Genomic DNA, 23,544 nt, shown 5'->3' with positions numbered 1-23,544 from the left:
CTGAGCCCTTTACCATTATGTAGTGTCCTTCTTTATCTCTTGTTACTTTCTTTGTTTTGAAGTCTATTTTGTCTGATATTAGTACTGCAACCCCTGCTTTCTTCTCACTGTTGTTTGCTTGAAATATGTTTTTCCATCCCTTGACTTTTAGTCTGTACATGTCTTTGGATTTGAGGTGAGTTTCTTGTAAGCAGCATATAGATGGATCTTGCTTTTTTATCCATTCTATTACTGTATGTCTTTTGATTGGTGCATTCAGCCCATTAACATTTAGGGTGACTATTGAAAGACATGTACTTATTGCCATTGCAGGCTTTAAATTTGTGGTTACCAAAGGTTCAAGGTTAGCCTCTTTAGTATCTTACTGCCTAACTTAGCTCGCTTATTGAGCTGTTATATACACTGTCTGGAGATTCTTTTCTTCTCTCCCTTCTTATTGCTCCTCCTCGATTCTTCATATGTTGGGTGTTTTGTGCTGTGCTCTTTCTAGGAGTGCTCCCATCTAGAGCAGTCCCTGTAAGATGTTCTGTAGAGGTGGTTTGTGGGAAGCAAATTCCCTCAGCTTTTGTTTGTCTGGGAATTGTTTAATCCCACCGTCATATTTGAATGATAGTCGTGCTGGATACAGTATCCTTGGTTCAAGGCCCTTCTGTTTCATTGTATTAAAGATATCATGCCATTCTCTTCTGGCCTGTAAGGTTTCTGTCGAGAAGTCTGATGTTAGCCTGATGGGTTTTCCTTTATAGGTGACCTTTTTCTCTCTAGCTGCCTTTAAAATTCTTTCTTTGTCCTTGATCTTTGCCATTTTAATTATTATGTGTCTTGGTGTTGTCCTCCTTGGATCCTTTCTGTTGGGGGTTCTATGTATTTCCGTGGTCTGTTTGATTATTTCCTCCCCCAGTTTGGGGAAGTTTTCAGCAATTATTTCTTCTAAGATACTTTCCATCTCTTTTCCTCTCTCTTCTTCTTCTGGAACCCCTATAATATGGATATTGTTCCTTTTGGATTGGTCACACAGTTCTCTTAACATTGTTTCATTCCTGGAGATCCTTTTATCTCTCTCTATGTCAGCTTCTATGCGTTCCTGTTCTCTGGTTTCAGTTCCATCAATGGCCTCTTGCATCCTATCCATTCTGCTTATAAACCCTTCCAGAGTTTGTTTCATTTCTGCAATCTCCTTTCTGGCATCTGTGATCTCCCTCCGGACTTCATCCCATTTCTCTTGCGTATTTCTCTGCATCTCTGTCAGCATGTTTATGATTCTTATTTTGAATTCTTTGTCAGGAAGACTGGTTAGGTCTGTCTCCTTCTCTGGTTTTGTCTCTGTGATCTTGGTTTGCCTGTAATTTTGCCTTTTCATGGTGATAGGAATAGTTTGCAGAGCTGGGACGAGTGACGCCTGGAAGAACTTCCCTTCTTGTTGGTTTGTGGCCCTCCTCTCCTGGGAGAACAGCGACCTCTAGTGGCTTGTGCTGGGCAGCTGCGCGCAGACAGGGTTTCTGCTTCCTGCCCGGCTGCTATGGAGTTTATCTCCGCTGTTGCTGTGGGTGTGGCCTGGTTCGGGCCTCTGCTCCAAAGTGGTGGAGTCGCGTTGGGGGGCGAGCGGCCCCCTTCACGATGCGCTGGGTTCTCTCAGGTGCAGATGTGGTCTGGATATTGTCCTGTGTCCTCTGGTCTTTATTCTAGGAAGGGTTGTCTTTGTTATATTTTCATAGATATATGTGGTTTTGGGAGGAGATTTCCGCTGCTCTACTCACGCCGCCATCTTGCACACAGTCCCTCCTAATGCCACTAGACTTGGTAAAGCTGGGCCTGGTCACCGTTCCACCCTCTTTGCGGCCTCCCATTCCACAGCAGGGAACTGGCTAATCTGCACCCCTGACAGCCACCCCAGAGCTTCTCACCCTTGGCGGAAAACCTGTTTAGGTCCTGTTTGAATGTGGGGCAGCCTTTGACACAATCACATTTTAAACTACTGGGAGCCCCCTGGTTATTTGATGATCACAAGCTTTTGTTGAAAGGACTGACTTTTGTATAAAACCGCCTCAAAAGCCACAAGGAGGAAAGAGTTGGACGAGAGTGGTGGACTGTGTGGGAGAAAGCTTTAACTGGGCAGAAAGCGGGCTGGTGGTGGGGTCAGAGGGCACGACAAAGGCACTGGGAGGGCAGACAACACCCCCGAGGCTTGTCTTGCATTCAGCCCCCACCCATATGGCCTCTCAGCCTCAGGCTCCCTGTCATAGGCATGAGCCCTGGCTGCCAGAGCCCCCTATCCCAGTCAGGTGTCTTTGTCCCCTTGCAGGGGTGGTCTGTGGTCAGGGCTGGCTGTGAGCACTCCATCTATCCTGCACAGGTGTCTGATGGGACCCCCTTACTTACGAGCTGGCATCTGGCTGCTGCTCAGTGTGATGACCAGGTTTCCTGCTTTGGGCCTGGCCTCCCTGAGGTCTATTATGCCTGTGCATCCCTGCATCCTTGATTTGGGATAAGGTCCCTAACGTCACTTTCAACACGTTGGCCAGGAGGTCCTCTTGGACTCGGCCCAAAACCAGGAAGAGGGCTCAGTGAGGGTTTCCGTCTGTGAAGTCCTGGGTGTGAATCCTGACTCAGTTACTCGTGTGCTGCTGTGACTGCTCCAGTCGTCCCCACCCTCTGAATCTGCTTCTTCTGTCGTGTAGTGGAGGTGCACCCAATTATGCGTTCATCCAACAAGCTATCACCAGGGCTCTCTGTGTGCCAGGCAACCAGAAGAGATTGGCACTGCCCCTGAGCTCCTGGCATCTCCTGGCTGTCTAGGGCAGCAGAGAGGCAAGCATTAGTCTGAGTCACAGCAGTAATAAATGTGCAAATAAAACCACAGTGAATGCTAAGAGGAACCCGATCGATGTGTTAATGTGACCTACTCAGGTGACCAGCGAGTCACTGTCATTTGAACAGTGACATGAGAGCCGTGGGTTCTGGCTGATTGAGATGCCAGGTGCTGCCCCTAGTGGGCCTCAGTTTCCCCGCTTCATACTGAGGCTTGCATTGAAGGATTGAGGTTCCTCTCAAATCTGTTTAATAAACTTTTGGGAGAGCCAGCGTCTCTAAAGCCACAAGGCAGCAATCCCTCGACCTGACACAGGAAGCTTCTCGGCCCCCCTGGGGATTCTGACCCTCCTCTAAGCTCGCGGCCTTTCCGCTTTAACCCGACCTGCCCGCACCCCATAGGCTCCGGCCGCCGTCCTCCCAGCAGCGCCACAGCGACATCGTGTGGCTTGAGGGCTTAACTGTACCACTTGGTTTCAGGGCCGCGCCTCCGCGGGCCGCGTGGGCACACACTCCCTGCGGGTGTGACTGGACAGGGCGGGAGAGCTGGGGCTACGCCGCGGTTAGACACTCCCACCACAGACTCTCCCCGCATCCCGGGGAAGAGGGTGGGATCGCGGAGCCCTGCCCCAAAGTCCCGCCCCTCCGACAGCCGCCGCTAGACTGCGCACGCGCGCCGCCGCCGCCGAGCACTTGCCTTCGCGAAGGCCCAGTTTCCAATAAATGTGTCCTGCACGCCACGCCGTCTGTTTCCAGGACAACCCCGGTGCCTCTTAGCAACTGTCTTAGCGCGGCTGTCTGGGTCCTTTCCTGGCGCCCCCAGTCCTGCCATGGCGGCCCCGGGTCCCAGTGTCTTCCTGCTTATGGTCAACGGGCAGGTGGAGAGCGCCCAGGTGAGTGGCCTTGGAACCCGCTGGGGACCGTCCCCCAGACTCCCGCGGAGGCCAGTCCCCCCACCTCGGGAGGCTTGTCATTCCTCCGAGCCTCTCTCCTCCGTTAGACGGGGTAGGGGAACCAGCATTTGAGAGGCTTGGCCCGAGGTTGCTGAGAATCCTCAGCCCCGGTGTGCGGCTGTGGGAACAGACCTTGAGAGGCTGAGCTAGTACCGAGGTCACATCAGCCAAGCCTGAGGCCCCTGGCCCGGGTCGTGTCCCCTCTGTTGAGTCACGGGCAGGATCCTAACGCGGGTGTAACGGGAGGAGCCGAGGCTCGACCGGCACCCAGGGCCCGGCGATTACGTCTGTGGCGGGAGTGTCCACCCGCGGCGTAGCCCCAGCCTCCCGCCCTGCCCAGGCACACCCGCAGGGACTGAGTCCGGAGCGTCTGCGCCGCTCCCGGTGCGCAGTGAGTACTCTGCACTCTGAATCCTCAGATCTTTGAACTTGGGTTAGAATGGAGATGACTTGTTTAATCTGGTCCAGCGATGATGGTCCAGGGAGTGTGTCCATCAGACGGAAGGGAACCCTACTGTCCATCCCACACGCTTTATAAGAACTGTTTGTTACGTGTGTATATAATTTTTTTTAAGTTCACCAAGTATTCACTGTGTGACAAACTCAGCACTGCTCATGCAAAATTCATGCCCCTGTGAAGTACATATTACTAGCACCCCCATTTTACAGATGTGAAAACTTGCCCAAAAGAAGTGGCAAAGCTGGGATTTGGACCAACGTCTGTCTGATGCCAAAGCTCTGCTGCTGGGCACTTTCTGGTTGTTGGACTTGGCATTTATTATCATACTGCTGTGAGGATTAACTGAGATGGTTTAAGTAAAGCCAGGGCCTCTTGGTAGGTGTCTGCTGCCTTCCTGTTTTCTTACTCCCACCCTGTCCACCTTTCCCTTGGCCTAGTGCCCGACTGTCTTGCCCTCTTCTGTTCTGCCTCATATGGGGCCCTCAGCTGGGCTGGGTCACCTGTGTCTGTGCTCTCAGCACCCACCCCATCCTAACTCTGCCTCCCCGTCTGCCCTGGGCCCCTCCCTGTCTTCAGTCCTCCACCTCCAGCCATGCTTCTGCCCCTGTGTCCTGTTAGCACTCTGCGTTCTCAGACCTTTCACTTCAGCACCATTCCCACAGACTTTCTCTGTGCCCACCTGTGAGCCAGGCACTGGGGACACAAAAAGGCATCAGACTTGTTCACTGCTCACAGTCAAATGGGGTTGGCAGAAATAAACAGAGGCAATCAATGCTTTGATAGAGGGAAGCACCACAACCTGCAGGAGCCAGGAGATAGCCCTTAAACAGCCTGGAGAGAAGGGCAGGCTCCCTGATGGGTAAGTTTTGAAGGATGTGCAGGAGTCTGCCAAGTGAAGGAATGGGAAGGGCATGCCAGAAGAGGCAGGGCTTGAGCAAAGCCCAGGGGCATAGCAGCCTAGGACTGTCCCTTGGACCCCCACATTTCAGGCCCAGCTCCTCTGCTGAATTCTTTGGCCTCATCCCCAGTTGTCTCATAGGTACCCCAGATGCCTCATATTCAGAATTCCTGTTGTCTGTCCCTGCCTGTTCAGCACGGAGGCCTCTGCATGAGGCCCTGTAAACAGAACCATGTGCTTATTTCCAGTTTCCTGAGTACGATGACCTCTACTGCAAGTACTGCTTTGTGTATGGCCAGGACTGGGCTCCCACAGCGGTAAGCTGGACTCCTGGGCCCTTTTTACTCCCAGCCTTCTTAACTCTTAGGGCTTCGGAAGGTGTCTGTCACACCCCTTCCCCACCAGCTTGGAACCAGCTGAGTTCAGGAGGGACCCAAACCTGACTGTGTTCCTGGTTAAGATGGAGTAGAGAACAAAGCCACCCCTGGGCTCCCCGGGCAAGGCTGTGCTCACTCACGTACCTTATCTCGGGAACTTGTCCATGGCGGCAAAGCGGAATTGTGGGCAGTGCAGGCAGGCCAGCCCCAAGAACCAGCCTGGGAGCAGCTGAGCTGTAGGCATTCTGGGCCAGTCTCCTCATTTGGCTTCTTGTCCTGTGGGGAGGGCTCTGGAGAGTCAGAGGGCAGAGCAGAAGCTCTCCTTCCCAGACTGCCCAGGGAACAGTGTCTCCACCAGCAGGGGACTTTGATGATGACTTTAGCCTGCAACCCCTTTCCTGTTTACAGAGCACTTGGTTTGATCTTCAACATGAGGAAATGGAGCTCAGGTTACTCAGCCTCTCTGAGCCTGTTTCCTCTTCTGTACAAGTGAGATGACAGTATTTATTTCCATTCACCTATGGACTGAATAACTGTTGATAGTCCTCTTGGGTGATGGGGAAACAGTGGTGAACAAAGCCAGACTCAACTCCCCATCTTCCTGGCCTGCACATCCTTGGGGGGGTGAGACAGACTTTAAACATTAGAATTGTAGCATGTTAGCTAGTAATAAATAGAAGCGAAAACAGTCAGAAAGGGATGTATGGAGGATAATAGAAGCTGTATATTCTTGCTAAGGTTCCCAGGAAGAGCTCACTGAGAGGTAACTTTGAGTAAAAACCTGAAGGAAGTGAGGGAACAAGCCATGTGGAAGAAGGTGCAAAGAACTTTCTAGGCAGAAGGAGTAGAGAAGGCACAGGCCCTTAGGCAGGAATGAGCCTGGCATGTTTGAGGAACAGCAAGGAGACCACTGTGGCCAGTGAACAGAATGAGCATGGGGGAGAGTGGTTGGGGATGAAGCAGGGGCTCGTGCAGGGGCCACGGGAGGTGAGGGTAAGGACCACGGCCTTCATGGAAGTGGAGCTCCCATTCAGTGAGAAGACTGTGGATAGAGCAGATATGGGCCTGGGCTGGCAGGGTTCCCACAAATGTCCAAGAGGACCTGCAGAGCAAGCAGTGAAGACAGCGACGCTGGTCTGGAGTTCAGAGATGAGGACCAGGCTAGAGGCACAAGTTGGGGAATCAACACACAGACTGCACTGGAAGCTTTTGAAACCAGCGAGGTCACAAGTGAGGCTGAGGGGTGTCCAAGGACTGAGCCTGGGGACACTCCTGCACAGAGGAGGAAGTGGCAAGCATGTCAGAGCAGGGGCCGTGGAGAGGAGGGAAGACCCAGAGATGCATATGGCATCCCAGAAACCAAGCAGAGGAAGCGTGGCAAGTGATCAGCTGTGTCCCATGCTGCTGGTGGGTCAAGTGCAATGAGGACAGAGAAATGACCCCAATAGGCAAAGCTGGGGTCACTAGGGTTACTTGACAGGAACACCCTGGTAGAGCAGGGGCCAGGAGTCAGATTGCAACGGGTCCATGAAAGCAAAGCAGAGGAGGAAGGGGAGCCAGTGAGCAGTGACAACTCTTTCAAGGTGCTTTGCTTGGAAGGGGAGCAAAGAGTGGGTTGATGGGTGGAGAAGCAGTAAGAGTCAAGAGAGTATCTTTTGTGATGCAGGAAACAACGCATGTTTGCTGAGGGGAGTGAGGTGGGTAAAACCAATGACGTGGGGACAGCAGCGTCCTGCTGCAGAGGCTCCCCCGGTCAGTCAGGAGGGCACGGGAACTCGTGCACAGTGGGAGATTGGCTCTTGAGGTTGTCAAGGTCAAATGAGATAAAACACTGGAGTACCTGGGAGCTCCATTATCTCTTAGTTCCCTTGGTGTGGAAGATAGGGTCTTGGCAGAACATAGTGAAGAGAACAGCAATCCAGCTGCCTGCTCAGATTATGGGAGGGGCGTGGCAGCCTGCAGCCTGAACACTAGCCGTCTCTGTCATTGTCTTCACAGGGTCTGGAGGAGGGCATTTCCCAGATCACATCCAAGAGCCAAGATGTGCGGCAAGCGCTGGTGTGGAACTTCCCCATCGACGTCACCTTCAAAAGCACCAACCCATATGGCTGTGAGTCTGCAGGGCCCCTGCAGGGCCGGGAATGGGGAGGTGCCCACAGGGCGATCTTGGCCTCCTGTCCACACTCAGATCCTCACTGCTCACCACCTAGGCCACCCGCTGTTTACTTCAACTTCTTCCTCTTCCCCATCCCAGTTCATCCACATGCCTGGCTTTGCACTTGGCCTTTTGGAAGTTCAGAGCTGGTCATTGAGGCCCAGCCTGAGCTCTGGGCTGGCTCCGTGCCTGTGAAAGGCAGAGCCTGGTGTCTGGGGCTGCCATGACCTGGCCTGGTGAGCTGACCCTGCAGTCTCCCAGCTCTCCATCACAGGTGTGCTCCAGTGAGGCTTAGACCACTGCTCCTCCTGGGAAAGTCCCTCTAGTCCCCTCTTTTGAGTCTTGGTCCATGCCATTCCCTTTGCCCAGGGCACCCTTCCCACCCCCTACCTCTGATCTCCTAACAAAGCCTTCCCTGCTTTCAGTATTTCCTTTCCACCTTGTCTGGTAGTTCTTGCTTACCCTCACTTAATAAATGCCTACTGTGTGCAAAGCCTGGGGTTTGGCTCCACAGGGGCTCTGAATGCCCTCCCTATGTGCACTTCTCCAAGTTTCTAAATCGTATCTGGTGGATAGATTTCTCTCTGTCTCTTTCCCCATAGTAGGAAACTGAGACTCAGCAAAACAAGGTCACTTGCCTTCAGCTTTACATCTCATAGCTGAGCATGGATTTGATTTTGGGTGCATCTGATTTCATAGTCTGGGCTTTCCTGTGGCACGTGGCCGGGAGCCAAGCTTACTGGGTGCAGAGCATCTGCTGTCCTGTCATTCGTGAGTGCAAACACTTCCATAGGCTTCCGGAATGGGGCAGTAGGTAATAAGACCAGCCTCCTCCTGCTGAGGATGGCTAGGAGAGGTGAATAAAATATTAAGAAGCAAAACAAAACACAATTTGAGGGCATCAGGAAGCTGGCAGAGTAGTGGAGATTTCCAGGCTAAGATCCAGGAGAAAAACAGAACCTTGAGATGTGATTCCAGTCACATTGCCTCTGGGAGTATTTGCTGATTTCAGCAGAGGATCAAGACTCTGACAGCCATTCTGGGCTGGGGGCACAGAACCAGGAAAACCTCTGCCCCCCGGGCTGAGCCCTTGAAGTGCTGTGCCCTTGAGGAAGGGAAGAAGGGAGTCAGACTAATGCTCCCAGGGCTGCAGCCTTGCTCCTGAGCTTTCCAGGCCTGGGACACAGTCGTAAGCCTCCCAAACAAATATTCACAGACTGAATCTAGCAGGATATAGAAAGGATAATATATCATAAGCAAGTGGGGTTTATCCCAGAAATACAAAGCTTGTATATTGCCTAAACTCAACCAATGCAATGCACTGCATTAAAGAGAAGGAAAGTTATGATCATCCCCATAAATGAAGAAAATGTGATAGAATTCAAATCCATTCATAGTAGTGAATTAAGAGTAGAGGGAACTTTCTTAATCTGATAAAGGCTGCCTATAAAAAGCTTAGAGCAAGCATCACCTGGGAAGTTCCCTGTGAGAACAGGATGTTTATCGCCACCAGCACTGTACAATAAAAAGAGTGCGTTAGAAAGGAAGAACAAGACTGCCTTATTCACAGGTGATGCAATTACATATGTGGAATTTTCAAAATAATGTACAGGTAAATTACTAGAATTAATAAATTGGCATGAATGCCAGATGTAAGATCAATATACAAAAACCAGTTGGCTTTCTATATGAAAATAGAATATTTATGTATCCTAATCTGTATAAAAAGTAGAGTGATTTTTAAAATAAATTATTTACAATAATCTTAATATGTAACTTGTTCTACTAGACATCAAGCTTTAACTATAAAGCACAATAAGTGTGGTCTGGGCCCAAGGCCAGACAAACGGATCCATGGAGGGCCCTAAGATGGACCTATGCTTATGTAGACAATTGATTTGTGACAAAAGGTGCTGCAGAGCAGGTGGGAGGGAGGGTCATTTCAAGAAGCTGGGATGGGGTAGTCAGATACACACGGGGACAATGAACCTGACCCCTCCTTCGTGCCACGTGTACACAAAAAGTCAGTGCCAGGTGGTTGTGTAAGTGCAAGTGTGAAAAGCAAAATAATGAAGCTTCAGAAAGTTGGCAGGGGAGATGGAGCCATGACATCAGAGAAGGGAAGACTTTAGGACTCCTTAAAGGACAAGATCAGATTTGACCATATTAAAATGAAGGGCTTCTGTTCATCAAAAGATGACATTAGGACAGAAAAGACAAGACACAGAACACACACACACACATACACTACAAATCAGTGAGAAAGACTCAAGGAGGCACTTCACAAAAGACAAAGTGACCAAGAAATAGGACAAGTCCTCAACTTTATTTAAGGAAGAAAAATGACAATTAAGGAAAATGCAGATTAAAGCTATGGTTATCTGCCACCTTCCACTCACCAGAATAGCTCAAATCAGAAAGATTGGGAATGCCAGGCTTTGAGGGGGAGCAGAGGACAGGGATGAAGCTCGCACTCTGGTGGGAGTGTGGGGGTCTGACCCCTGTGGAAACAGCTTGGTGTCATCTTCTGAAACTGAGTGTGTGCTTAGCTGTGCACTTCCCTTCGTGGGTGTGTGCCCAACACAAATGTGTGTGCATGTGTGACAAGAGCTTGTCCAAGACTAGCAGAGAGCTCACAGCCTCACCATCTGTGAGAGCCCCCTGAGAAGAAACACCCATATGCTGTTGGCACTGGAGTGAACCACATTTTTGTGGTCTATCCAGAGGTAGAATATAACCAGCATTAGAAAGGAGCAGACCCTTGTACATGATGAAATCTGAAAGGGTCTCACAAACATGTTGAATTAAGCTGGATACAAAAATATACATACTATTTGATTCCACGTATATAAAGTTAAAACAGATGGGTAAAATGGTGAAAACACAAAGTACCATGTGTGAACTGCACATTCTGGTGGTGAACCCTTACAGGAAAGAAGGGGTTTCATAAAATTGGAATAGTGGTTACCTTTGTGGGGGTTGGGTGGTGATGGGAAGGGTCCAAACCTCTCCCTAAAACTGAGCACTCACCCTGCCTCTGGTGCTATTCCACGTGGCTTAGAGATGAGAAAGTGAGGGGCACGGAGGTGGGGTCACTGCCCACGGCTGTCTGGGGGATGCAGGATCAGAGCTTGGCAGGCTGCTTCCTGATCCCTCCCTGCCACTCCTGTCACCAAGGGCAGTGGTTACTCCCCTTCCCTTGGAGAACCAGCATACCAACCCAAGTGAAAGAACCTAACATACCTTGATGTTAGCAGGGAACAGGTGTAACTGCTGGTATTTTAAAGGAAGGTGCAAGGAAGGCCTTTGCTTTACATCTGATTTCTCTCATAGATACGCCAAAACCAGCCCCTCTCTGGCCCATGAGCCCCTGCAGTACGTGCTTGACAGCCTCCATCCGAAAGGAAGCTGCCTGGGCCGGCCCTGCGCTCCTTTCACAGCGGCCTCCTCCCAGAAGCACTTCCTGCATTTGTCAGATTACAGAATCGGAGCAGTCTCCTGGCTCTGTGACTGCCCAGGTGTCCAGGCCGAAAAAGGGCCTGGCCAGCACGTTCTTGTTCCCTGCTGTCTCCACCTGTTCTCCAGATTCCAGGTCAGCAAGAGACCTTGGAGCAGAGGGAGTCCCACGTCCACTCCTACCCTCCGTCAAGACTGCCACCCCTTCGAGTGCCACCCTCCCTGTTCTCTGCCCCCCACCTTCCCTTGTGTTTCCCCACCTGCTGACCACTGCCTGTCTTATCCTCCCCAAGGGCCACAGATTGTGCTCAGCGTGTACGGACCGGACATGTTCGGGAATGATGTGGTCCGAGGCTACGGGGCAGTGCATGTGCCTTTCTCACCTGGCAGGTAGGTCCTCCTTCTGACCTACTTCCAGGGCTGGGCCATGCTGGCTTTTCCTGGGACAGACTTCCCCTCTAGGCTAGGAATGCACTGGGGTCCCCAAGGGCCTGGGCAGCCCAGCTTGGAAGCTAGGGGTGCAGCCCATGTTTGGGAGGAGACCTATGTGGGTGAGGCTAATTCTGCCTCCCAAACAGGTTGGCTGGGGTTGGGAGAGTGTCAGGACCCAACAGGGAACCCTGGGCATCATGAGAGGACACTGGGCCCAGCTAGAGAGTTCCTGGGCAGGTGGGGTCTGCAGTTCAGACAGTCAGTCCATTCCTTCATTTCTTCCCTCCCTCAGTGTCCTTCGAGCTTTCACTGACACCCGTTCTGTGTCTGGCTCTGCTGGCATCAGAGGACACAGATGTGTCAGACATGTGCGACTGCATGGGCCCTCCTCAGGACCCCCCAGTGTAGTAGACACAGATGGAGAGACAAAACTCTCTTTCATTAAGCACAGTGCAAGGGTACAGACAAGGGCATTCTGGGGTGCAGAGGAGGGCCAGGGTCAGCTGCCCTTGAAGGACCAGGAATTTGCCTGGAGAAGGTGGGAGAGGGACAGGGTGTGTGTGCACAGTGCTGTGGGAGGGCTGCTGCTGAGACAGAGGGCTAGGTGCCTGGGGTGTGGGGGAGAGGAGGGGCAGGAGGCGGGCAGGACACAGGCTCTGAGGGCAGGACTGGGGCAGGTGCCCACGGGGTGGGGGAGGTGCAGGGAACTGTCAGAGTTCCTGGAGGAAGAGCTTCCAAACTGGGCCTTGCTGGCAGAGCCTTTGGACTTCTGGAAGACAAGGGCTCTCGGGCAGTGTGAGCTGGGACCCCAGGCCAGCTTTTTACAAACCTTGGCATCCTCCTGGTGCTTGGAAACAAACAAGACTCTCATGGGACTCTGGGTTCTGCAAGTGGTGTCCCCTCGACCCCGCCCCAGGCACAGTGGGCACAGTCAGCGGGGCTGGGCTGGTGGGCCACCGCTCTCATGGTGCTCCTCTCATGGGAGGCTCGGAGAGCTCCTGCACTTCCTGTTACTCAGCACATCTGTCTGAAAATATCTGTTTCAGGCACAAAAAGACCATCCCCATGTTTGTCCCAGAATCCACGTCTAAATTGCAGAAGTTTACAAGGTGAGTTTTCTACCCATCACCCATCACCTCTTCTGACCTTGGTGGTCAAAGTGGGGGAGGGATGCCACATTCCACCACTGCCTGGGCCAGGTCACCTTGCCAGACTTCAAACTGCTGTCTTTTGGGGACAAATGGAAACAGTTCTATGGGATTGCTGAGGGTCACTGAGCTCCCTTCAGCCACTGTTCCAGCTGCATAAGGTCGTAAGCCTTTACCCTGTGCCCTGTGAGAAGTCTTTATGTCAGAGCAGAGGAAAAACCTCATTAGATGGGAAATGCTCGTGATATAATACGCCATTAAAAAGTAGTGTACAAGAAGATACAGCAGTTAGAGCCAAACAATGTAAAACAGCACTAACCCTGGTAGGTGACACCTATCAGTCATGAACGCTTTAGCCTCCTCGAGGAGGTGACATCTGAGCAGAGACTAGAGCGGAGGTAGGGGCTGTGGGGGAGGCCTGGGGGGCATAGCGACAGCATGTGCGAGGCCCTGAGGAGAGTGGGCTTGGTGTGGTAGGGGCAGCAAGGAGGGGGGTACGGCTCATACATGGTGAGCAAGGGGGCACGTGGCTGGGGACACAGCAGACAGGCCAGAGGTGCTTGTGATGAGGGAAAGCAAGCCCAGGCCTCTTGCCCCTGACCATGTCCAGGTGGGAGCTTGGAGGGCAGTTCGGTCAACAGCATCCTCCCAGACGTGGGGCCCATGGAGGCCACCATGTAACAGCCCCCTTTTCTCAGCCGGTTATTTCTGGGCCAAAAACTGTGTCAGCAGGGCACGCCCCACCGAGGCTCTAGGGAAGCATACATCCTCCCCACTCCAGGCTTCTGGTGGCAGCCGCTGCCCTGGGCCCGTGGCCACATCACTGGAGTCTCTGCCCCTGTGGCCACAGGTCCTCCTCCCAGTGTGTGTCACGTCTCCCTCCGCCTGGCTCATGAGGACACTTGTGGTGGCATGGAGGCCTTTCCTAGGATACTAGTAGGCCCTACGTTCTCCTGTCCTCTCTGCCACTTGCCTCCCTCCTGCCTTGGTTCCTCCAGCCCCCTGGGTCCTTGCCCGCCTCCGGCCCTTGCCTGGAACGCCAGGCTGGGGCAGCTGTGTGTGTGAGCACCCGAGGCGGGCCGGGCGCGTGGGCCTGCCTCCCACGCCTGTGTCCTCACAGCAACCCGTGAGGTGGGTGCCGTTGAAGCCCCACTCCTGCGATGGAGAAACTGAAGTGCAGAGGCGGTGACGCCACCCTCCAGCCACAGCTGGGACCCTGGGACCGCAGTCCTCCCTCCAACTGGGGGTCCGTGAGCCCTCCCGCGGGTCCGCACGCCTCACACGGCTGGGCGGGGCGGCAGGCAGGTCCCGGCCCCGGGCCGCCCCCTGGAGCCACCGGCTCCGGGCGTGCGGCCGAGGGAAGCCAAACCCAGCCGCGGCCATGCAGGGCCCTGCCCCTGGGCCGCCCCAACTTCCCTCCGGGGGAGGGCGCCGGCGGCGGCGGGCCGAGGTGGCTATGCGGGGGCGGAGCCAGGCCCTCGAGGCCCTCCCGGCTCGGCTGCTGGGCCGGAAGGCAGGAACCTCGGGCGGCACCTTGCCCCCTCCTTCCCCGAGGCCGTCCTGAATGCCCGCACTGCCCGGCGTTCGCGTGGCGGAGCCTCCCCTGTGCGGGTCCCCAGAGCTCAGGCCCGGGAGGCGGCTCGGCACGAAGCCCGCGTCTGCCTGACCCACCCGACAGGGGATAGTGCTCCGCGTTAGTGTCCGGCTCGAGCGGGTGTGTCGGAGGCGAGGCTGCTGCTCCGGAAGGAGCTGCCCTGGCTGGGCTGCGGGGCCTGCAGCCGGGAGGGCTGGCGCGGCGCTGAGGCCGCGTCGGCAGCTGCACTGCTCCCCAGCGGTGCCTGGGGCGAAATGCCCGACTGCACTCAGCCTTTCACTCAGCAAGGGGGATTCAACCGAGTGAGGGGCAGGTAGACCGCGGGTGTGCCGGCGCCAGTGCTGAGCGCTGCCCCCTTACCAGAGCGACCAGGGAGCTAGGCGATCACGTCTGTCACTGCAGAGCAAGTACGGCCCTGGGGCAGGTGAATCCAAGAGCCGGAGGGTGGGTGTTTCACGTGCTAGTTGACAGAGTGTCCACAGTCCTGAGGTAGGCCACGATATTGTCCCCATTACAGTTGAGAAAAATCTGGGGTTCAGAGATGGGGAGTGACTCATCCTGGATGTCACACTACCAAGAGGGGCGTGATGAGCGCAGATCTGGCCCCTCTGCCCACCCCAAGGATGACTGCCGGACTCTGGGGGCGGGCCCTCCTTCCCAGCGAGGATTGCGGCGTCACACTTTCCCTGACCCCCTTCCCCTCTCCCCACCGCCCCTGCTGTCACCTTTCTGGAATTCCACCTGGGTTTAGGCAGTGCCCCCCACCCCACCACAGATGCCCTCCGGGGTGCCCAGCCACACCTTTCATGGGCAGAGGGAAGGTTCCACCCTGGGCTGGCCCTGGGGAGGGGTTGGAGTTGGGTTGCTGGTTCTTGAAGCAAGGAGAGAGCCTACATCCAGGATCTGAGGTATAGCCAGGCGGGGGCCTGCTCACCTGTGTTCTCCTGTCTTCCCAGCTGGTTCTTGGGGCGGCGGCCGGAGTACACAGACCCCAGGGTGGTGGCTCAGGGTGAAGGACGGGAAGGTAAATCTTGATCCCCCACCCACCCCTATCTCACAGCAGGTTGGAGCCTGGCAGGGACTAGGTAGGCCCTCAGGAAGCCACCGGGGTGGATGCTGGGGACCTGCCAGGCATGCAGAGCGGGTACTATGGGAGCTGGGTCCAGGAAATTCCCCAGAGCACCTCCCAGCTGCAGGTCTGGTGGGAGCACAGGGTGTGCCCGTACATCCCCACTGCAGCCCCTTCACCCCCCATGAAGGGCACAGACCAGGCACTCCTGTCCCGGTTTTACACTGAGAATGCTGAGGCTGAGAGATTCCCAAAGCAGCCTGGATCTGTCCCTGCTCCAGCCTAGCTGATGCTGCCCTTCTGTCTGCAGTGACCCGTGTCCTCTCCCAAGGCTTTGTCACTCTCCTCTTCAACGTGGTGACCAAGGACATGAGGAAGCTGGGCTATGACACTGGGCCTCCAGACACACAATGTGTCCTGGGGCCCAGCCCGCCTCAGGGCCTCCCCCAGTGAAGGCATCAGGCTCCTGCAGCTGTGCAGGCCCAGCACCTCTCAGATGACACAGGGCCATCCTTCTGCCCAGTTGGCCATGGATCCCTCTGCCTGAGCAGCCTCAAGGCGGGTGAGGGGTGGGGATATTTTTACGTAATAAAGTGTCGCCTTTTCACAGAGCCCAGGCCTGGGCTGCCTTCTCTCCCCTGTAGCACCTCCCCCATGAGAGCTGGCTCACAGCCCTTCCCAAGCTCGGCCTGGGCCCACCATCCCAGCGCTGCCTAGGGCATGGAAGCTCCAGGAGAGGCACACCAGGATGCCAGCTGGGAGGTGACCTTTGATTCAGTGCTGGTTCTGCCACTCATGGCGGTGACGGGGGTGACATTCTTTCTGTGTGTCAGCATGCTCATCCCTGAAACAGTGTGTCCTCCACTGGGGACGTGTTGGGAGCTCAGTAGACTTGCCTGCTCAGTGCCTGGCACTTGTGCCAGCTGTGCTCCATGACCACCAGCCTCCCTTGGCAGGAAGGAGAATCCTTTTAGGAGCTGCACAGAGAGGCCTCCCCCTGACCTGCCTCCCTTGCCTGCCTCCACCTCCACAGCCCAGAGGACAGGCCTGAAAACCTCCCAGGTGGGAAGATGCTGGAATCCCAGCATTCTGGTCTCACAGCAGGAGAGGAAGGTGAGCCCCTTGGCCAGCACCCTGCACTAGGGGAGCTGAGCCCTTTTCTCTTGGCACTGCTGTGGCAGACCCACCTCCCAGCCTGCCCTAAGTTGGAGGCTGGCCTACCACAGTGTGGCATCTGCTACCCCCCACTTCCCACCCTCCTCCGCAGCTGCTGCTGAACCTCCGGCTGGGACACAGAGCTTGCCCAGTCTCCCCCTAAGCCTGGACACCACCCTCAGCAGATTTAAGGGAAGCTACAAGGTGCTCCCAGCCTGAAGACCACCAGGCTGGCCACTACACAGCTCCAGCTGTAGATGGAACCTGCCCCGGTAATGCGTGGTCTGCCCTTCATCTCACTGACTTCTCTCAGCACCGGAAGTTTACGCTGCTCAGGCAGTCCTGGCTCTTGCCTCCAGCTTTCTGTGCACTCAGGAATTCGTGGTCTGTGTCATCAGCAAAATTCCTAGGACTCCGACCCTCTTCTCTGAATGCAAAGTCCCCTCCACCTCTTGCCCTTAGTGAAACCCACCTTGTCATCCCCTGCAGCCCTGCTAAGCAGCATCTTTTTGCCCCCACACTCCATGTGCCTTGGGCCCAGAGCTGTTTGTGTCTTGTCCCTTTGCACTCCCTCCTTCCCCATTCAGTGCCCACAAAAGTGACACCTGGCTTGGTCTCTAGCTCTTGGCAACATCAGTGTCTGCATGGATGACCCTTCCCACCACTTGAACTCTTAGTCTCCTCCCTTTCAATGACCTTGACCTGTGCCCCTCAACTGCCCCACTCCTTCCCAGGGTCACAGCTGTTTCTGGTTACCTGTGCCTGAGCGTCCCTCTCCCAGATGGCTTCCTCCCTGCATGTGGTGCCTTTCCCCTGGTCCCCACACCAAACGGCCTTCACGCCCTCCCGGACCTCCAAGCCACCTCCTTTCCTCCCCTCTGCCCAGTGAGGAATGCACAGGCATCACTTCTGTGCACTTGATCCTCACATGCCCTCAACTGCTGCGCCCTTGTCCCTTTTTGTACCCTGCCATGCAGCCCCGGCCCTCAGACGCTAGCCATCGCCTGTTTGCGGCCCCATTGCAGCCCTCTCCTGCGGTCCTTCAGGAAGCGCCCTCACACCGCCCCTTGGCCCCCCACACCGCAGCTGGGCACTCACGAGGGGCGTCCCACGCAGGCCCTCGGCTCCCCTGGGGCCGCCCCCATGGCCCCACCAGGCCTCCATGCCCTGAGGTTGCCTCTCCCCCTCATTCTGGCTCCTTGAGGGGCTGAATCTTCCATCCGCCTCCTCACTGTCACTGCCCAGAAACACTGTCACCCCGTGTGTAAACCTCAGGGTCTGTCAGCACCTCTGACTTAGTGGCTCACTCTCTTCCTATTATATTCGATTTCCTAATTTTAAAAAATTTTAAACATTTTATTAAACTAGAACATGTTTCTATGTTTGAACACAGAAAAGTTGAAATAATGTTACAGTGATGCCTTGGCGCCCTGGTGCCTCATCCCAGTCAAGGCAAAGAAAATGAGCTCTGGCAGTGCGGGGGTGTGGTCAACCTGGGGCTGGGGAGCAGGGTGGGGCCCCGTGAGCACCTCCACGAAGGACAGTCAAGATGCACAGCCCCAAGTTCACCCCTCCCCTGCTGTGCACTCCGTCCTCCGCGGCGAGGCCACCAGACCACATCCTTTTTCTCCTGGCCTTGAAGGGAGACTGCATTTCCCAGCCCCCTGTGCACAGGTGGGTCCATGTGAGTTGTTCCGGCTAAAGAAGGGTGGGATGGAAGAATGCGCTTATTAGAGGTCTGACCCATTTAAAACCTCTCATGAGCAACTTTCTCATTCTTCCTTTTCCACGGCCCCCTTGACCACGTTTTGAAGATGGCACATCATTAGGGAGAGATGCCCGGGTCACTGAGCACCCACCTTGGGCATTTTGTGAGCAAGTAACTTTGTGTTCTGCCACGAGAGGCTGGGGATTATGTTCCTGCAGAGCCTATCCTAACTAATTCAGGGCTGGGTTTCTGCTATAACCAAAAAACCCAAACCAAAAAGGAATGAACGTGGCCCTGGCTTAGGAGTTGGGCAGCAAGCAGGAAGCATGCAGGCGAAAGGCTGGACAGGACAGCCCTGTTATATGAACACAAAATGAGGTACACTTGTGTTAGCGTGGTACGCAGCCAGCAGCTCCAGAGGAAGACAGATGACAGGGCACGTGGCTGCATTTAGAAAGCTAGCACAGTGAAAAGATGAGCTCAGCAAAGAACTGGCCCATTTGCAAGCAGAGGTGAAATAAAGAGGATCCAAACATTTTTGGCATTGAACAGTTGGAAAAGGAAACTTTTTAGAACTCAGCTGGTAAGAGGTAAGAATGAAACATGCTTTGAGCAAAAAGTCCTGGTAAAACTCAATTTGGATAACTCAGCCTTCTGGTAAGTATCAGAGAAAAGGAGTGGTGCTCCCAACATTATCTCAAATGGCCTTAATAGTAGCTACATTAAGCTGAAAGCATGGGGCGCGGTGAGGGTTCAGCAAAGCAATAAAGCAGGCTTATGTCTAGGAAGTTCCATGCGTGTGCTTCAGTGATCTATTGCTGTTTACCAACTACCTCCGAAACATTGTGGCTTAAACCACCGCCATATATGATCCCTCCAGATTTTACAGGTGACTCACTAGGGGCCCAGGATGCCTCCCTTATGGGAGGGAATGAGTATGAAAGGGGTCTGTGTATGAAAGGAAGAGTATTTGGTGACCAGAGGGCTCGCTGACTAGCCCTGTGTTAATCCATTTCTCACCCCCTGGGGTGCAAAGGGAGCCTGTGTTTCCCATTCCCCTGCCCCTAGATGGAGCCATGGGGCCAGTTCTGGCATTGGGACACAAGTGGAAGCCATGCACTGCCTGGCCTGGCCCCTCAGATATCTCGCACACAGCTCCCTATGCTCACTAGTTCCCTTCCGTGGTAACCCGCAGGGCTGTACGAAGGTGGCAGCATCAAGAGAAGGCAGCTGGGATCTCCGATCACTGCTCAGAGGGGCCTGAGCAGGCACTGGACTCCGTGAGAAATAAACCTGCTTCGTTAAGCCACCAAGTCGTGGAGAGTTGTTACGGCAGTGTAGCCTCGGGCACCCTGCTCTAGCAAACCTCCCCCTGCTGAGTGCTACTTCCCCCCCAACCCCAGTGGACCCCAGGAGGCCAGGGCTTCAGCACAGACAGAGGATGGGTGTGCAGGGCAGCCTCAGGGCTGAGGTGGGAGCTGAAGCCCGCACCTGAGGGCAAGCCGCATGCCCACTGCCCCCTTACTGCTGTCCCACCCAGGTCCTGGCCTTTGCCATACTCTCCTACCATCAGGACACCTCCTGCATCTCTGCCTGGAAAGGGGTTTCTCCTTCAGTTAGTGCACCTCCTCTGAACACAGGTCCTGAGAAGGGACGGGCCCTCTGTCCCATCAGCTATACCACAGTAAAGTGCACGAGCCACCCAAGAACTATCTCGAATGACCAGGTTGTCTGGGCAGCTCCTCAAGGAACAGCCCTCTGGGCACAGGCATAGAAGAGGAAGCAGAGGCGGGCAGGCACTGAAGACGCGGCCTGGAACTGGCATGCTGTCATTGTCCCTCATTCTAAGCATCTCGTGGCTATGCCCAAAGTCCACCGATGAAGTGCCACCAACGACCCCACCAATGACAAGGCCACAGTGAGAGGTAAAGGACTGCCACCACCTCCTGTGGGGCAGGACTGATAGGGTGGGGGAAGGACACAGAAACAGCATCATGATACAAATGATAAATTATATTCATATAGTAAATAAGTATCAATAGTCAACACAAGTTCAAAACCAGCCACCAAGCCTTGGCACTGAGGAAATGGCTGGGTGACACCCCCTACCACAGTGCCCATGAAGAGGGCGCACGAGGCATGTGTACAACACGCATGGCAGCAGCCCATGGCTTCATGGTCAGTGCAGCAGGCAACAGGGACAGAGCTGGGGGCCAGGCCTGTGTGTGGAAGTGGGGCGGGGATCTTCTCAGCCTTGGTGGCCCCGTGGCTGTAATGTTGGGAGTCAAAGTCATGTCAGGAAAGGCTCTTGACTGTTCGAAAATAAACCACTGACCCAGTAGTTGAGTTTGGCCTACCCAGTGAAAGGGCCCGGACCACACCACGTGAGTGGAGGCACCTCCCCGGGGAAGCACCACTCCAGGCAGAAGAGGCCAGACTCGGCCACCTTCAGTGACCTAAGCCCAGGGTCCGCCCCATGTCTCCAGTTCAGGCCGAGGCATGGCCAGTCAGGTGCCTGGGCTGGAGGGCAGCTCCCAGAGCAGCACAGGTGAGCTCTTTTAAACAGGAAATGGAGCAGCCTGACAGGGCAGGTCTAGCTCAGCCGGCGTGCCTCCTGGCATTTCTCCATCTCTCCAGAGCCCAGTGCTAAGGGTCATACCCGGACCTGGGAGGGGCGGAGGGGCTCCCAAGAGGCTGGCTGCCCTCTGAGCTGGAGTTGAGACGTCCACAGAGGGAACGCCCGGCCCTCCACGAAAGCAGACAGGCACCAGCTTCAGGTGAATGCCCCCCACTGTAGGGACGCCAGTCCTCTCTGGTGACTTGACAGTTTTTTATAGTGGTGGGTGTGGTGAGGAGAGCAGGAGGTTGGAGAGGGAGGCAGTAATAGTGCATGTTTATTAACAATCTATTCTGTGTGAGAATGTTTTTTTTCCTCTCCAAAGAGATGAGTATTTTTAAGTCTGCAACGTGTCTGGAGTTGGTGGCTGAGTGGGCCAGGGATCCCCCAGGGAGCCGCAGGCACAGAAGCACTGCCGCTCCCCAGCGCCCACCATCTCCGTGCTATCCCCACCTTCCCCGTGCTATCCCCACCTTCCCCTGAGAGTGGATTAGGACAGAGGAAGTCAGACACACGGCTCCAGCCATCTCGTCCATTCCAGATGCCCACTGTAAACGAGGTCCTTGTAATCCGTGCCTGCCTACACTTACAAAACGGAATTAGCTGGTAAAAACTAGTGCATCACATTCATACATTAGGTTTTTTTTTACTTTCCTGATATTGGTATATCAGTAAGAAAAATAGCCTCTTTCTTAGCATCTGGCCAAAAGGGCTGAAGGTCAATCAGTTTGGTAATTCACCAAAAAAGGGAGCTAAAGGAGGGAAAAGGCAACTGGAGGCTAGGATGTTTTGTTCTGTTGGAGTTTTTTTTACATAAACATCATCTTTTATGTGTAATCAAATTCCCATATTTTTCCCTATAAAGAATTTGCTTTAGTTTTTCCATAAGGCATTGTTTTTGTCTCTTCCTATTTAAATTTTCTTACAGTTAAAACCATAAATAAGAGGATTTAAACCACTAACATGATACTTGCCAACATCTTAATTCAGCCAGACCTGGTAAATTCTATCAAAACTAGACAGTTAAATAAGAACCATGTTATAAAAATATTAGCCAAAAAAAAACTATTAGGTAATTCTGCAAACTCAAATATGAAACTGTACTAAACAAAATATGTGCAAACATATACAAGCATAGAGCCACATGGCAAGGTTTATGCTCAGATTAGTTTAAAGCTTGCTCTAGTGGATTTAATTCAGGAGTTGTTCCACGGTGCTGGTATTTACTTTTAACTCACACATGAGTCAAGGAAAAATAAAATATGCACAACCACTTCCCCAAAAGGTCAGTGTCTCGTGGGGCCGGTGCTTCACTCTGTGCATACCAGGGACCACCTGGGGGTGTTGCCAGAGTATGGGGGGAGGGGGCATCCCAAGTGCTGGGCTAAGCAGTGTCCCAGAGACCCTGGGGCTGAGGCTGGGGTAAGGGCAACACCCCGACAGCCAACCAGCCTCCACAGGAGCCGGGCCCTTGCACCAGTAAGCAGTGAGGGGAGCCGGGCCCTTGCACAGGAGGCAGTGAGGGGAGCTGGGCCCTTGCACAGGAAGCAATGAGGGGAGCCGGGCCCTTGCACCGGGAGGCAGTGAGGGGAGTCAGGCCCTTGCACTGGGATGCAGTGAGGGGAGCTGGGCCCTTGCACGGGAGGCAGTGAGGGCAGCTGGCTGGGCTGGTGAGCGGGCAGCCTCAGGGCACAGAGACGGAGTGCTGAGTCCTCTGGCTCAGCACACCCGCTCAGGTCTGAGGGCTGAGGCTGGGAAGACAACCCTTTTATCAGGAAACTGAACTGGAAAACCGCAACACCCACCCCCAACCCTCAGACACCATTCCATGAGTGACAAGTCCCTGCTTGGCGTCCTCAGGCACAGGCATCTGGGCATTTGCTCTGTGGCGGGTCCCAGGCCCCGGCACTAGAGAAGGAAAGGGTTGGTTGTGCCGGTGACCTGCGCAGCGGACGGGGGGAGGCCCACAGTGCCCACCATGTTCACTGGGGCGGGGCCCAGTGGTGTCAGGGAGGAACTGCCGGCCCCCAGAGCTGCGTGTGGGGCTGTGGAGGTCATGGAGGGCTCCACACCTGGGCTGGGCCCAAAAGACGAGCTGGTTCCCAGAACTGGGCTCCCCCGCAGCTGGTTCAGCGTCAGCGGCTGGGGCTGGTTCACCTGGAAGGGGTTGACAGGGGCTGAGGCTGTGGCTGCACCTGGGGAGAGAGCAGGAGGGGTGGTGGCTACAGTCAGAACACCATCAGTCCCCGAGTCCACGGACAGAAGCACATGTCCTCAGGCAGCCTGTCATTTTGGGACCAGCTGTGCCTCAGAGCCCAGAAGTGCACCAGCCCCCACATGACAGACACACCTGTGTCTGGATGGATGAGGAGACTGAGGCTGTGAGAAGCCAGGTGACTTGACCAGAGTCACAAAGCCTGAATAAGGCAGTGCCAGGAAGGTGCGAGGCCCATGGGGCTCCAGCTCCTACTCAGGGGAGTAGGAGGACCCCAGAACTCCCTCAGCAACAAGCAGCAGCATTTCTCCCATATGCGGTTTGCTGAGCTCTGTGACCACAGGTGCCTGGGAGAAAGAACAGCAGAGGGGAGGCCAGAACTGCAGAATGTGGCCTGAGAATGGCCGCCCCCATGCTGCCCCGGGACCCAAGAGCTGGCATGGCAAAGGCTCTGAGAAGTCCTGCAGTCAAGAAGCAGATGCAGCTTTGTCTTATCCAA

General features: G+C 54.5%; 2 protein-coding genes across 12 annotated transcripts in view; one reads left to right on the top strand and one right to left on the bottom strand.

Annotated features, from left to right (window-relative positions):
* The first annotated feature begins 3,465 nt into the window (after positions 1 to 3,465).
* Positions 3,466 to 21,290, top strand: B9D1 (B9 domain containing 1). Of its 2 annotated transcripts, none has more exons than XR_008997141.1 (7): positions 3,466 to 3,701; positions 5,368 to 5,436; positions 7,495 to 7,606; positions 11,401 to 11,497; positions 12,586 to 12,648; positions 19,409 to 20,138; positions 21,156 to 21,290. XR_008997141.1 is itself a non-coding variant. In XM_036931281.2 (7 exons), exons 1-7 carry the CDS (start codon positions 3,639 to 3,641, stop codon positions 15,801 to 15,803), a joined length of 615 nt encoding a protein of 204 aa, XP_036787176.1. In that variant the 5' UTR covers positions 3,467 to 3,638; the 3' UTR covers positions 15,804 to 15,961. The 2 variants fall into 2 exon arrangements, 1 of the variants encoding a protein (XP_036787176.1); XM_036931281.2 differs by lacking the exons at positions 19,409 to 20,138; positions 21,156 to 21,290 and adding exons at positions 15,238 to 15,305; positions 15,661 to 15,961 and having other exon boundaries at positions 3,467 to 3,701.
* The window catches only part of EPN2 (epsin 2), a 76,609-nt gene continuing 70,905 nt past the window's right edge, over positions 17,841 to 23,544 (bottom strand). For 7 of the 10 annotated variants that reach the window (XM_036931274.2, XM_036931275.2, XM_057500803.1 and 4 more), the window contains 2 exons: positions 22,903 to 23,025; positions 17,841 to 18,203 (listed from right to left, as the gene is read on the bottom strand). In XM_036931274.2, coding sequence (XP_036787169.2) covers positions 17,953 to 18,203; positions 22,903 to 23,025 — 374 coding nt within the window. In that variant the 3' untranslated portion in view covers positions 17,841 to 17,952. Of the gene's footprint in view, positions 18,204 to 20,205; positions 23,026 to 23,544 lie in introns of those variants that run through there. The other 3 variants (XM_057500805.1, XM_057500802.1, XM_057500804.1) reach the window with 1 other exon arrangement.

Source organism: Manis pentadactyla, chromosome 4 (genome assembly GCF_030020395.1).
Source record: "Manis pentadactyla isolate mManPen7 chromosome 4, mManPen7.hap1, whole genome shotgun sequence".
Classification (NCBI taxonomy): domain Eukaryota; kingdom Metazoa; phylum Chordata; class Mammalia; order Pholidota; family Manidae; genus Manis; species Manis pentadactyla.
This window is presented reverse-complemented; position numbering and strand designations above follow the sequence as displayed.

Bases quoted from the DNA above. Each gene is read 5' to 3' on its own strand.
- B9D1 (XM_036931281.2), top strand. From the start codon at position 3,639: ATGGCGGCCCCGGGTCCCAGTGTCTTCCTGCTTATGGTCAACGGGCAG. The intron at 12,649-15,237 runs GTGAGTTTTCTA...CTGTCTTCCCAG, and splicing joins AAATTGCAGAAGTTTACAAG to CTGGTTCTTGGGGCGGCGGC. The intron at 15,306-15,660 runs GTAAATCTTGAT...TTCTGTCTGCAG, and splicing joins TCAGGGTGAAGGACGGGAAG to TGACCCGTGTCCTCTCCCAA.